This window comes from Tiliqua scincoides, chromosome 6 (genome assembly GCF_035046505.1).
Source record: "Tiliqua scincoides isolate rTilSci1 chromosome 6, rTilSci1.hap2, whole genome shotgun sequence".
In the NCBI taxonomy this organism is placed as follows: domain Eukaryota; kingdom Metazoa; phylum Chordata; class Lepidosauria; order Squamata; family Scincidae; genus Tiliqua; species Tiliqua scincoides.
This window is the reverse complement of record NC_089826.1, coordinates 4112516-4125815: the sequence shown is the minus strand read 5'-3', so window position 1 is coordinate 4125815 and position 13300 is coordinate 4112516. Positions and strand designations below refer to the sequence as shown.

Genomic DNA, 13300 nt, shown 5'->3' with positions numbered 1-13300 from the left:
CAGCGAGCAGTGGCAACCAGCCGCAGGTGACCCAATTTGTGCATGGTCGGTCCAGCCCAAAAATAATCACATGGAACAGTGCCAATTGCTGAAAGCTCTGGAACATAGTCCGTCACCAGGCTGCCCTCACTTCTCCTCAATAGAGCATCAGGTGCTACCATTGCCAGCAGTGCAAAGGATCCAGGAGACCTCAACCCCTGGTACCACCTCTGACGTGAAGTACTCATGAATGGGAGATCACAAGGGTGAACTCCCAGACTAGGACTAATAAACAGAACTAGCACTTTCTTTTTCCTTGTCGAAGTGGCTGTGATCAGCTGCCAGAGAGACTGCTGACGTACTACATTCTTGTTCCTGTTCTTGTGAATACTCCCCAAAATGTGTCCAGATCACAGCACACCGCATCCCCAAAAAAGTCATCCAAAAGCCGGGTGGTGCAATGAGCTTTGTGAGTTGCAGTCCGGGTGGATTACTGAAGAAAAGACATGACCATTTCAGCCCACCCCAAATGTACTGAGAAAATCCAGTCCGGCCCATCAGTCCTGAAACCAGAAATGCAACTGTAGGATTGGTGCGTACAAGAATCTGTGATATATGCTCAGCCCTGATCCAGAGAAGGGATATGTATATCTAGGAAAGAACTGTGTACACAGCAAACACTTTTTCTTGGTTCCTTAGCAGTTTTCACCGTAAAAGAAATAGGCCACTATTCCATTTTTTTTTTTTTAAATTGCCTCTTTGACAGTGAAAAATACAAGCAGTGGCCTAGCTAGAGGGGGGACCAAGTTGCCTGCCCAGAACAACTCCGAAGGGGAGGGGTTGCTTGCATGCTGCAGTGAAGCTCCCTGCAAAACTTGGTGCTTTGCACCCCCTCGTGCTACACCACCAACTACAAGATGACCAAGTGAAGCTCCTACGTTGGAGCTCCAGCTAAACATACCGGGGAAATCTGACTTCCTGGTTTCCGTTCTCTGCATTCCATACATCAGCCAACTCTCCCTGCTGACCCAAAAGAAGACTTCACCCGCACATATGCTGGACTGATGTTTTATAATCTTTCTATTTTAATGTTTACAGATGTGTACATAGGTGTATATTTCCTTTAACAAATATTTGGATATTTCATGTCTGGTTCATTTTGCCCCTCCCCCTTCTTTCTTTCTTTTTTTTTTTAATCGGCAAGTGTATTTATTAGCTGGAGTGGGGTTTAATTGCCTGTCCCATGCTGCAGATTCTGCTGGATTGATTTCTGTATGCCTGGCAAAGCCAGAATGCACATGACCTTTTTGTTTGTTTGTACCAAATACACGCACAACTCTGCCTAAGAAAGTGCATTGTTTAAACTGTGTGCTGCCTCGCCTTTTCTTATCAACCAGAGGGTTCGGTTGTTCTCCAAAGTGGACATTCGGCTTGAATGCAGAAAGAAAGGTTCTCCATGAAGAGGTTGAGGGCAAAAACATCAGAAGAGCCCTGCTGGATCAGGCCATAGGCCCATCTAGTCCAGCTTCCTGTATCTCACAGTGGCCCACCAGATGCCTCGGGGAGCACACAAGACAACAAGAGACCTGCATCCTGGTGCCTTCCCTTGCATCTGGCATACCGAGGTAGCGTACCTCCAAAATCAGGAGGTTGCACATACCCATCACAGCTTGCAACCTGTGATGGACTTTTCCTCCGGAAATCTGTCCAATCCTCTTTTAAAGGCACCTACGCCAGGTGGCGTCTTCGCATCCTGTGGCAAAGAGTTCCACAGATTAATTACACACTGGGTAAAGACATATTTTCTTCTGTCTAATTCTCCGGACACTCCATTTTAGTGGCTGTCCCCTGGTTCTGGTATTGTGTAATGCCTCTATCCATTCTATCCATCCCATGCATCATTTTGTATTTCTTAGGGCGCAATCCTAACCAACTTAAGAGCAGTGGCCTAGCCACAATGCAGCTCCAAGGTAAGGTAGCAAACACGCCCTTATCTTTAGGAGGTCTCCTTGACTGCCTCGCCACTGCAAGATGCAGTGCACATTGGCATGGCTATGTCAGTGCTGGAAAGTTGGTTAGGATTGCACCCTTAATCATGTCCTCTCCTCAGGTATCTTTTTTCTAGACTAAAGAGCCCCATACACTATAGCCTCTCCTTGTAAGGGAGGTGCCCCAGCCCAGTAATCATTTTGGTGGTTCTCTTCTGCACCATTTCTCTTTCCACTATGTCCTTTTTGAGATGTGGCAACCAGAACTGGACACAAGAACTCCAGCTGTGACCTTAGCATCCATTTGTACAACGCCTTTATAATATTGCCTGTTTTATTCTCAATCCCCCTTGTGATGATCACAACCATGGAATTGGCCTTCTTCACTGCTGCCACCCTCCGGGTCGACACTTTCATTGAGCAGGTCCCTCTTCTGATCCAGGCAACTCAGAACCCATTAACCTTTATGTGAAGTTTTGATTTTTTTTACCCCAAAGTAATGATAGTCAATGGGGCTTACTCCCAGGCAAGAGTGGATAGGATTGCAGCCTTTGGGATGTTTGGGGAATTTTTTCAAACAGATCAGCAACTGCTTGAGAAGGTTCTTTATTTTAAATACATTTTTGAACGTATACTTATTCTAAACTTTTAATTTACTGAATTTAATTTTTGTTGTATGGGGGATGTTAAAAATTTTGCAGCTTGATGATGTAACTTCCAGCCATGATATCACTTCCAGGCTATTGACCTTCACTTCTGGTGGGTCCCAACAGATTGTCATTGTAAAAAATGGGTTCCTGGTGCTAAAACATTTGAGAACCACTCGACTATTGATAGCGATTTGCCTTGCCAGCAACAGAGCATGTTCAGAAACAAAAGCCCCCCTCCCCCCCCCACAACGAAAATGAGAGCTGCTGCCTTCAGATACAGTTTGTGGGCTTTCCAGAATCTGGCTGACAGTAGCTGAGATGGCTGGACTATGTTGGCTTTGGCACAGCAATAAGGCTCTCTTAGCATTCTGATGTATGGAGGACCAACCCCATTCCATACTGCTTTGCCCTCTTCACTCAGGTAAGATGCAAATATTTAGTGATACTTCTTTCAGATGATACATCAGTAACTTTATGACCTGTGCAGACATTTCCTGCTATTTCAGAGTCCTTCTAACTGCTACTGAGTGTTCCCAAACCTCAGCCAGCGCCCTGCCTCTGCTCATGCTATTTGCTCCCCCCCCTTTGCCTGGTCAAACCGGTTCAGTTCACTCAACTGTCAGCAATCAAAAGGCAAACAAACCATTTCCTTGGAACAGGGGCAGAGATCCTCTCCACACTCATTAGGAAGAGCTGCTCTGAGTGCTTGACTGCTGTGACCCACAGAGCTGAAAGTGCTAGAGAAACAGGCGTCCCATTCACCTCAATGGCTCGTGGCCCAACGGAGGTGTCTTCTCAATTGTCTGTTTGCAGGTTTGCTGCCCTGAAACCATTTTGGCCCAACTGTGCATGTACGCAACAGGGAACAAATGTGTACACCGGTGGGCTGGGCAAAAATGGGTTAATACATGACAATCTCAAATATCTCATAGGACATTCAAGATCACACCCCCAGAGCGGAACTCCCAACTGACAGCCTGAACAAAAACATTAGGGGCACTTATCCCCACGGAGTACAAGTAAGGGCTTAAACAGGGTTGAACTGAAACCATTTTCACACACACACCCATTCTCCTGTGTACATTTTAATGTCAAATATCCTGGAGTTCAGGAGCTATAAGAATGACCGATTCGGGCCTGGCTGGATCCATTGTACTTTTCACACACACACCCATTCTCCTGTGTACATTTTAATGTCAAATATCCTGGAGTTCAGGAGCTATAAGAATGACCGATTCGGGCCTGGCTGGATCCATTGTACTTTGCTTGTCACTTACAAATGAATAGAGAGAATGGATGATGGCCGGATCCCAAAGGATCTCCTCTATGGAGAACTCGTGCAAGGAAAGCGCCCTACAGGTAGACCACAGCTGCGATACAAGGACATCTGCAAGAGGGATCTGAAGGCCTTAGGAGTGGACCTCAACAAGTGGGAAACCCTGGCCTCTGAGCGGCCCGCTTGGAGGCAGGCTGTGCAACATGGCCTTTCCCAGTTTGAAGAGACACTTGGCCAACAGTCTGAGGCTAAGAGGCAAAGAAGGAAGGCCCATAGCCAGGGAGACAGACCAGGGACAGACTGCACTTGCTCCCAGTGTGGAAGGGATTGTCACTCCCGAATCGGCCTTTTCAGCCACACTAGACGTTGTTCCAGAACCACCTTTCAGAGCACGATACCATAGTCTTTCGAGACTGAAGGTTGCTAACTACAAATGAATAAATAAATTTTTTAAACTGTGCTTCTGCTGGAAAGACTTACAAATTTATATAAGCATCAATTGTTATCTCCCTCCCCGAACCAGCTACAGTCTGCAAGTGTTTCATTCTATTCCCCCCCACACGGTGGCAGTGTTACTCTACTTTTTAATCTGACTTTATAACTTCAATAAGGCAGGCACAGAAACTGCTCTTTACCAAGTCTTGGGACATCCTAAAGCCTAAAAGATTTATTACAGCATGAATGTTTGTGGACTGCAGCCCCCACACCACACATCTGCCACAAAAACAGGAGTCTTTAGGCTGCCACAAAACTTGTATGGACGTGTTTGCACAGGGGGTTGCCCCTCTCAAATTTGTCAGCTTTTCACTCAGAGAAGCCACCAATAGAATAAGTTGTGTATGTGTATGTGCAACCTCCTGATTTTAGAAATGGGCTCTGTCAGAATGCCAGATGCAAGGGAGGGCACCAGGATGAGGTCTCTTTTTATCTGGTGTGCTCCCTGGGGCATTGGGTGGGCTGCTGTGAGATACAGGAAGCTGGACTAGATGGGCCTATGGCCTGATCCAGTGGGGCTGTTCTTATGTTCTTAAGTTCACATGCTCTCCATCAATCCACGCTTTGATCATGGCAATAAGATGGTTCTGATGGTGGGGCCCCAAGAGGACAGGCGGTTCTGTTCAGAGATAGAACTGGAAGATACGCCCTCTCATATTGCATCCTACTGCCTCTACTGGGACTGCCAAATACCTTGGGGCAGTCCTGATTTGGCTGGGAGTTGGGAACCCAAGCATGGCTCACTCGAGGACAAACCAAGCCTTTATAAGCATTGGTATGTCATTGAGAGAACTGCATTTGATTGAAGGAAGCAGACTGTATCAATCCCCTCTCTGGCAAGTGTTGGTAGACTGGTAAAAAGTGTTGGGTTGGTTGCCTCTCGGTGCAAATAGAGGCAGTGTAGCTAATAAGTAGTGCTATGGTGCAAAAAGGCCCAAGTTCCAACCTCACAGTGCCAGTGGCATAGCTAGAGGGGGTGCAAAGCACTATGTTTTGCTCCCACCACCTCTGTTTTGCAACCACCACATGGAATGGCTCCGAGGGGTGGGGGGCGCTTGCACGGTGTGTCCAGGTGCCTGCAAAACTTAGTGCTTTGCACCCCCTCTAGCTACGCCACTGCACAGTGCTACTGTGAACTCGTGAGACAGCTTTGGGCATTCTCATTCAGACAGGGTTGTTGTGACCTGGAACACCACCTGATGCCATCTTGGGTCTACCATCTCTGCGCTACAATTGTTTTTTTCAAAAAAAAACCTGTAGCATGTTCCTCACACACTGCTGTGAAAGACAGATGTCCTACACTTCTGGGTTTCATGGCAGCACGCAAGGAGTCCAGTGCAAGAGGGAAGCAGTTCATGGCAGTTTGCGCTAGTGGCAGGTTGGAGGGAGGTGGCAGACTCGGGGTGAAAGGCACCCCAAATCTGCCACCACCACCCCAAAAAAACCCTCATTCAACCCACACCAGGTGGCCTCATGGAGGGGCCAGCAATGCATTTCAACCAACCTTCCACATCTTTCATTTGAGGTGCGCAGCACTGACCCACCCTGCCAGGTTGCTCTAAGGATTCCTGAGAGTCCACACACCTATGAGGTGTACTGGATGCTCCCAGGGCACACGCAGGGCGCTTTAGGCAGAGTTGCGACCACTTGGAAGCTTCGGCTTACGCAAAATGCTGCCCTCTCTCGCTGGAGGAGAGGCCGCATGGACAGGTTCTGCCTCTTCTCTTCCAACTGCCCTGGCTGCCGATATGCTTCTGGGCAGGCCCAGACCTCCTGGGCCCCAAAGCACCATGCCAAGTGCCCACCCAAAAGGCCAACTGAAGTGGCTGCCTTAGGCAGCAGGAAGCACCCACCTCCACCCACCCACCACTACCCTCTCCTCCATGCCTTCTCATCTTCATCATCCCCCTCTTCCTTTTCCAATCCAGGGACCAGCAGGAAAATGATCCAAGGAGGCAAGTATCAGTCTCCTATTCAGGCAACCACCTCCACTGGCCTCATGCATGGACCGATCCTGCTTCCCAGTCCCATTCAAGCTGCTGCTTTGCTTGAAAGCCCTTCAAGGGATGAGTACCTCCCACATTTGCTTGTTTTGGGCTCCAAATCCTTGCAAAAAAAAATCACAAGAAGCAGAGCCTTTCCACCCATGGCTCTGGAGCTGTGGAATGACCTTCCCCCGCCCCCCAGGTTTGCAGTCTCCCCCCATTGATCTTTGGAGGGGCTGTAGAAGCACCTCTTCTGTTTGGCCTGTGCTTCAACTGGTGAACTGGGTTGTTGAAGGTTGCTGGTCTGGTTATACGACCTGTCTCGGAAATAGTGTTTCAAGTTGATCTGTTTTTATCGGTTTTGTTACCGTTCATTATTTTGAACACTGGAAAGGTAACTCATACGTGTTTCTTTTAATACCTACAAGTAACATCATCAATGATGATGGAGCTGAAGGGTCAAGAATTTTAATTTCTTCCAATTATGGGATACCACAGGTAATCGGGTGAGGACACCTCTTGAGGTCATGCATTTATTTTAAGCCTGTCTCCTCCTCCAGCGACAAACATATCTAATTTTACAGTGCCCGCCTGTAAACAATAGCTAAATTTAGTGCAGTGGGAGAAATACGAACCCCGAGCCTAAGGGCAGGCTTGGAAAACAAAACAAGATGCTGTCACGGATGGAGGAGGGGACAACAGGACTACAGCCAAGACTAGGAGGAGGAAAGGATGGACCAGTGGACAGCAGGATACACCAAAGATCAGAGAAGGGCTGTCTCTACCTGTAGGACCTGAAGCCTCCTGTTCCTCCAAAGAGCAACACATATGGAATGCTTTGAAGGAGGCACAACCGCTTCTGAAGTAGCTACCACTGAAGTTTATCAGGAGGGAGAAACAAGATGATGACCTGGTCGAGGGGTGTTGTACAGTACAGAAATGGGTGAGCGAGAACAAAACAGGAATACTCTTTTATTTCAGAAATTTAATTGCTGATACCAAAGGCTGGTGCTTTCCCCCATAAGCTCAATGATTTGTTACCTGCTGATTTGGTACCTACAGCCCCCTTGAGCGGTGTGATCCTGGGGATCAGACCGCTGCCTCCTCCATGCCTCCTGGCTGCCCCCACCCCTTAAGGGGGCAGAGGCCAGGGCCCACAGGCTGAGGTGTCGTGATGGCCCAGTCTGAAAAGGCCCGCACTAGGTCATCATCACTAGGTATCCACTAGATTTTTCAGGAACCTAACCCTAGCAGGTAACAAGAACAGACTGTACATTCTTTGAATGAATGAATGAATGAATGAATAGCTGGACTCAAAGTGATATCAACAAGTCTACATTACAGGGCCCACCATACAATTTCTATACCCAAATGTGTCTCCTTGGTCCACCCCTGCTGTGAAACATTGCTCATCGGAACCTCAGGAAAGTGTTGAGATGCACATGACCCCCCCCCCAGTTCTGTCACTCCCTCCCCCTCTGCTTAAGCCTCATCTCCATGAATGAGTTTACCATCAGTTTACCATCATGTATATATCATGCACAGCCTACCAAAGCATTCAGGTATAACCTAATCATTCCCAGATTTTTCACCAGTGCTTTTATCTCAAACAGGATGAGAACAGCCCTTACAATTAAAGAAAAAAACCATTGTAATGTGCTTACCACTGTAATGCAGGGGAGGGGCAGCAGGCAGGGAAGCAATCTCTCTCCCTTGGAGGGGGGTTTAAGTTCACACCAATGCAAGGGGCTCTTCCCTTCCCCCTAGAGTGGGAAAGAATGCAAAGGGAGATGATCATCACCTTTGCTTTGCATTTGGAGTAGGACATGGTAAGGGAGGCTGTTTTAAAAAGGGACATTTTTCCTTTAATTGAAAGGGCCCCTCTGAGTAAACAGATTTCATTTTAATACCGGAATGGAACCCCCGGAGGATGCTGAGACTCAACCGGTATTTCTTAAAGGTTTCAGAAAAAAGAAACATAATTTTGTATGGTAACAATAACTCATAATCATTTATTGGGGGGGGGGTGTCTTTCAAATCTTCTGTCCCATTTGGCACCTCTATTTTTTGTAATATAAAGTCCCCCTAACAGGGGGTTGCTTTCCGGGTCAATTTTTCAGTCCCCATTGCCCTTGGATAACAAAGGCACCCTAGACTTCCACAAGGTCAACTTCAGAATGTCCATCAGACAAATGGCTGGCCACTGCTGGAGACAGAGGGACACTTGACCCAGCAAGAATGCTCTTGTGTCCTACAGCAATTACCACCCACTGCGCCATGGAACACTGATGTGCTGCAAATGGTCCGTAGGTGTGTCAAGGGAGTTGGGGAGAGGGTCACGTATTAGTAGGACATTGGGGGATGTGAGCCCCCCAGCCGGCATTGCAGTGTCCCTTGTCAACTGTCAAAAAACTGATGGTGTGCCTTGACACTTTTAGTGCCTTCTTGGTGTGCCACAAGATGAAAAAAGGTTGAAAATCAGTGCCTTAGAAGGTCCCCTACCTGCAAACCACACCGGCATTGCCTTGCAGATTTCCACCCAGTAATCCACATAGCAGACATGGAAAAATCACAAATTAAAATTTTCAGCCTGGCCTGAATTTCATTGCTGCCTATTTCAGAGCAACAACAGGAGAGAACTCCTTCCAGGGGCTGCCATTTTTCCCCATAATCCCTTCAGAATGACACTAGCACTGTTCCCAGTAGGGATTTGGGGGGAAATCTGTAGGGATTTGGGGATTTGGCCTGTAGAGGGTGCCATGTTTTTCCCGGAATGACTTCAGGAACACTGCTATATGGTGATGCAGCACTGCTTGAAGGGGCATGACCATCAGTTGGCAGCTACCAGGACAGTGGAGTCCTCCTTTACCTCTCTGAAAGATCAAGGAAACACCCCACCCATTTTGCCACCTACAAGTGGGGGTGATGAAAGGAAAGTGGGGCAATATAGGCTCAGCCATAGAAATAACAGGGTTAGAACAGGCCTTTTGGGAGGAGGTTTCAGGCACAGGATCCTGGCTTTACAGTAAAAGCTTGCTTGCTTGCTTGCTTGCTAGTGTTTGGGTTGCAGGATGCCAGCTAGTCCAAACACGAGCAGGTCATGAACAGAGTTTTCTAGCCTTGCCAGGAGCAGCCATTTCCCCCACAGCTATCCAAGCCTTGCCACAATGATTATGCCTTCAAGACATCTTCTGTACACAAATACAAGCCAAAAGCTTCAATTTCAAGGCAAAAAAAAAAAAAATGCTAGAACAGTGATAAATTTTCTCTTTGACTCCAGGATGGAAAAGAAATATAGCAAGAAAACCAAAAGCCACAGTTACGACTTTCTTTTGTCCCACTTCTAATTCCCCGCCCTCCAGAAGATTACAGCAGACCGGACAGAGAAATCAACCTGTAAATCAACACAAAAAAGCAGCAACTTGTAGTCTCTTATCTATGGAAAGCCAGACTGCAATGGCATATCCAGAGCACTAAGCTTTGAAGAGCTTGTATCCTGCCAGATTGCATCCTGGGATATAAGTGAGCGGTCTGCAGTCAGACACACACACACACAATTTAGGAAAATAGCTTGTTTTAATCTGAGACCAATTGTGAGATTCAGATCTTGGTGCACTGCCAATGAAATAACTGAGAATCCCGTGGGATACAAACACCTTCCATCACAGCGGCTGGTTACCCACCCCTAACACCAAAGTTGTGCAAGAGTGTCATGCTCACAGAAGCTGACAGAAGTCCATTCTCCCACTCGTTTTCACCACCTGTGAAAGAAGCAGCAGGTTTGGGTCAACAATGGTTCAAGCCACCAAGGAGGGAGGCATGTGCACCAGCCTGGATTCTGATCTAAGCTGGGGGAAGAACTTGTTGGAGAAATGGTGCTGACTTTGCAATGCGGGCAAGCGGGACAAGGGGGAGAAGTTTGCATTACAAGTCAAGTCAGCACAAATTTAGGGAACACCACTAATTACAGGTTCATTTAAAAACACAACGAGTTAAGCAAGGGTTTTAAGCCTCCAGGTGGCTGGGCTTTACAAGAGAAGGTTCTTTTCTTCTTTGGGAGAAACATGTGACTAATTTCAGAGTGTGTGGACAGGTGGACTACTAAAGATGTTCATGGTCTAGGAACATTGGAGCACTTCTTGCAAGTCCAAGAAACGGATGGCTCCCAGAACCACTGCAAGTTTTCTGTTGCTTGACTTTGCCATTGAGAAGTACATCAGGCATGATCCAACAGAATGTTTTCCTGCACAAACCCCACTGAATTGAAATGGGAGTGCACAAGGACATAGCAGTTTAACAGAAGACCTTACCACCAGATTGTATTCCGTGGCCAAGATTACTCAGGAATCCCACAAGAACCCCAATGCAAAAATGACCTGGAGACAGGGTTCATAAATGACCTGGAGACAGGGTTGAGCAGTAAAGTGACTAAGTTTGCAGATGACACCAAACTTTTCGGAGTGGTGAAGACCAGAAGTGATTGTGAGGAGCTCCAGAAGGATCTCTCCAAACTGGCAGAATGGGCAGCAAAATGGCAGATGTGTTTCAATGTCAGTAAGTGTAAGGTCATGCACATTGGGGCAAAAAAATCAAAACTTCACATATAGGCTGGTGGGTTCTGAGCTGTCTGTGACAGATCAGGAGAGAGATCTTGGGGTGGTGGTGGACAGCTCGATGAAAGTGTCGACCCCACGTGCAGCGGCAGTAAAGAAGGCCAATTCTATGATTGGAATCATTAGAAAAGGTATTGAGAACAAAATGGCTAATATTATAATGCCGTTATACAAATCGATGGTAAGGCCACACCTGGAGTATTGCCTCCAGTTCTGGTCGCCACATCTCAAAAAGGACATAGTGGAGATGGAAAAGGTGCAAAAGAGAGCAACTAAGATGATTACTGGGCTGGGGCACCTTCCTTATGAGGAAAGGCTATGGCGTTTGGGCCTCTTCAGCCTAGAAAAGAGGCGCCTGAGGGGGGACATGATTGAGACATACAAAATTATGCTCTTTACACTCTCACATAACACCAGAACCAGGGGACATCCACTAAAATTGAGTGTTGGGAGAGTTAGGACAGACAAAAGAAAATATTTCTTTACTCAGCGTGTGTTCGGTCTGTGGAACTCCTTGTCACAGGATGTGGTGACAGCATCTGGCCTGGACGCCTTTAAAAGGGGATTTGACAAGTTTCTGGAGGAAAAATCCATTACGCGTTACGGGCCGTGATGTGTACGTGCCACCTCCTGATTTTAGAAATGGGCTATGTCTGATGCAAGGGAGGGCACCAGGATGCAGGTCTCTTGTTATCTGGTGTGCTCCCTGGGGCATTTGGTGGGCCTCTGTGAGATACAGGAAGCTGGACTAGATGGGCCTATAGCCTGATCCAGCGGGGCTGTTCTTATGTTCTTAACTACAATTCCCAGGAGGCCTTGCAGGTCTTGTTGTCTGGTGTGCTCCCTGGGGCATTTGGTGGGCCGCTGTGAGATACAGCAAGCTGGACTAGATGGGCCTATGGCCTGATCCAGTGGGGCTGTTCTTATGTTCTTAACTACAATTCCCAGGAGGTCTTGCAGGTCTCTTGTTATCAGGTGTGCTCCCTGAGGCATTTGGTGGGCCGCTGTGAGATACAGGAAGCTGGACTAGATGGGCCTCTGGCCTAGATGGGCCTCTGGCCATCCAGTGGGGCTGTTCTTATGTTCAAAGTACTCACCCCAACACTTTGGCTATTACAACATTTATTGAAGTATAGAAGGCACTTACAATACGGGGGGGGGAGAGAGAGAGAGAGAGAGAGAGAGAAAATATTTCCAAAAGAAGCACCCAAAGTACAATCAAAAACCAAATTACACAAAAAGGGACAGTTTTCACCTAGACAAGAAGAGCAGCCTCCCTGCTATAACAATACAGTACTTGGAAATAAACTACGATCAACCAATTACGGGTTAAAATAGTTAAGACTTTTTTTTTTAATTATTATAAAAAGATAAAAAAATTCTAGTCGATTTCTTTAAAAAGAAAGAAAAGGAAAAAAAGAAAGTAATTCTTTAAACGCACAACTGTAAAAGGAATCACGAGTTAGTGGTTCTTCGGAAACTTCAGGCCTTTCAGTTCCTGCATTGCAAGAGGTCCTGGTACATTTCAACGAGGTGAGCCGCCTCTCTCTGGCCAGAAAGCAAAGCACCATGGGTAGTGGAATAGTACTTCCTGTGGGTGGCCTCACCTGAAAACATCACCTGCATTGGCTGGAGATTTGGAACAGGGGGAGGAGCAAAAGACAGACACACACATTAAAAAGGGTTTTGAAAAGAAAAAAGAATCAACAGCAGCCAGAAAAGGGCAAGGGCTGAACGTGCATCACTAACACACACACACAGGTGCAGAAGCTGCTCCATCCTGTGTCAAAGAATGCACCACAAATTCAATTCTGTGGGACCTCGGTATCTTCTGGGGATCAGTTTCAGGACCCCCTGCGGATACTGAACTCAGCGGATAATTAAAGCCGCAGCTGGAGGGGCTCATAATACTTCAAGATGCCATCAGAAGTGCCTTCCTGTTACACTTGGAGGTGTTCCAAGTCCCTCCAGCTGTGGGCTCAGCATCCGCGGATACTGATATCCACTGACGCCAAGCCCACGCATAAGGAGAGCCCGCTCTGCTTTATTTAAAATATGTTTGTCCAGCCTTTAATTCCATTTAAGGCGCAATTAGAGGGGAAGCAAAAATTTGGGTCAGCCCTAGCTGGGCTGGGAAAGGGACCCTCAGCCTGAAGCCTGGGGGAGCTACTGCCAACCAAAGCAGCCAACCACAGCAGACAGTGCTAAGCTAGGTGGGCCAGTGGTCTGACTATGGCAACTTCATGTCTTCAACGGAAATAATTTCTGCGGGTGATCCGATTTGGCCCACATTTATCTAATAAATGCTTTGCAG

The 13300-nt window shown here is 47.2% G+C and overlaps 1 protein-coding gene across 5 annotated transcripts in view; it reads right to left on the bottom strand.

The window, feature by feature from the left end:
- Window positions 1-12130: 12130 nt before the first annotated feature.
- SMOX (spermine oxidase) overlaps window positions 12131-13300 on the bottom strand; it is a 32553-nt gene continuing 31383 nt past the window's right edge. For all 5 annotated transcript variants that reach the window (XM_066632504.1, XM_066632506.1, XM_066632509.1 and 2 more), the window contains exon 7: window positions 12131-12615. In XM_066632504.1, the coding sequence (XP_066488601.1) occupies window positions 12478-12615 (138 nt within the window). In that variant the 3' untranslated portion in view covers window positions 12131-12477. The remainder of the gene's footprint in view (window positions 12616-13300) is intronic.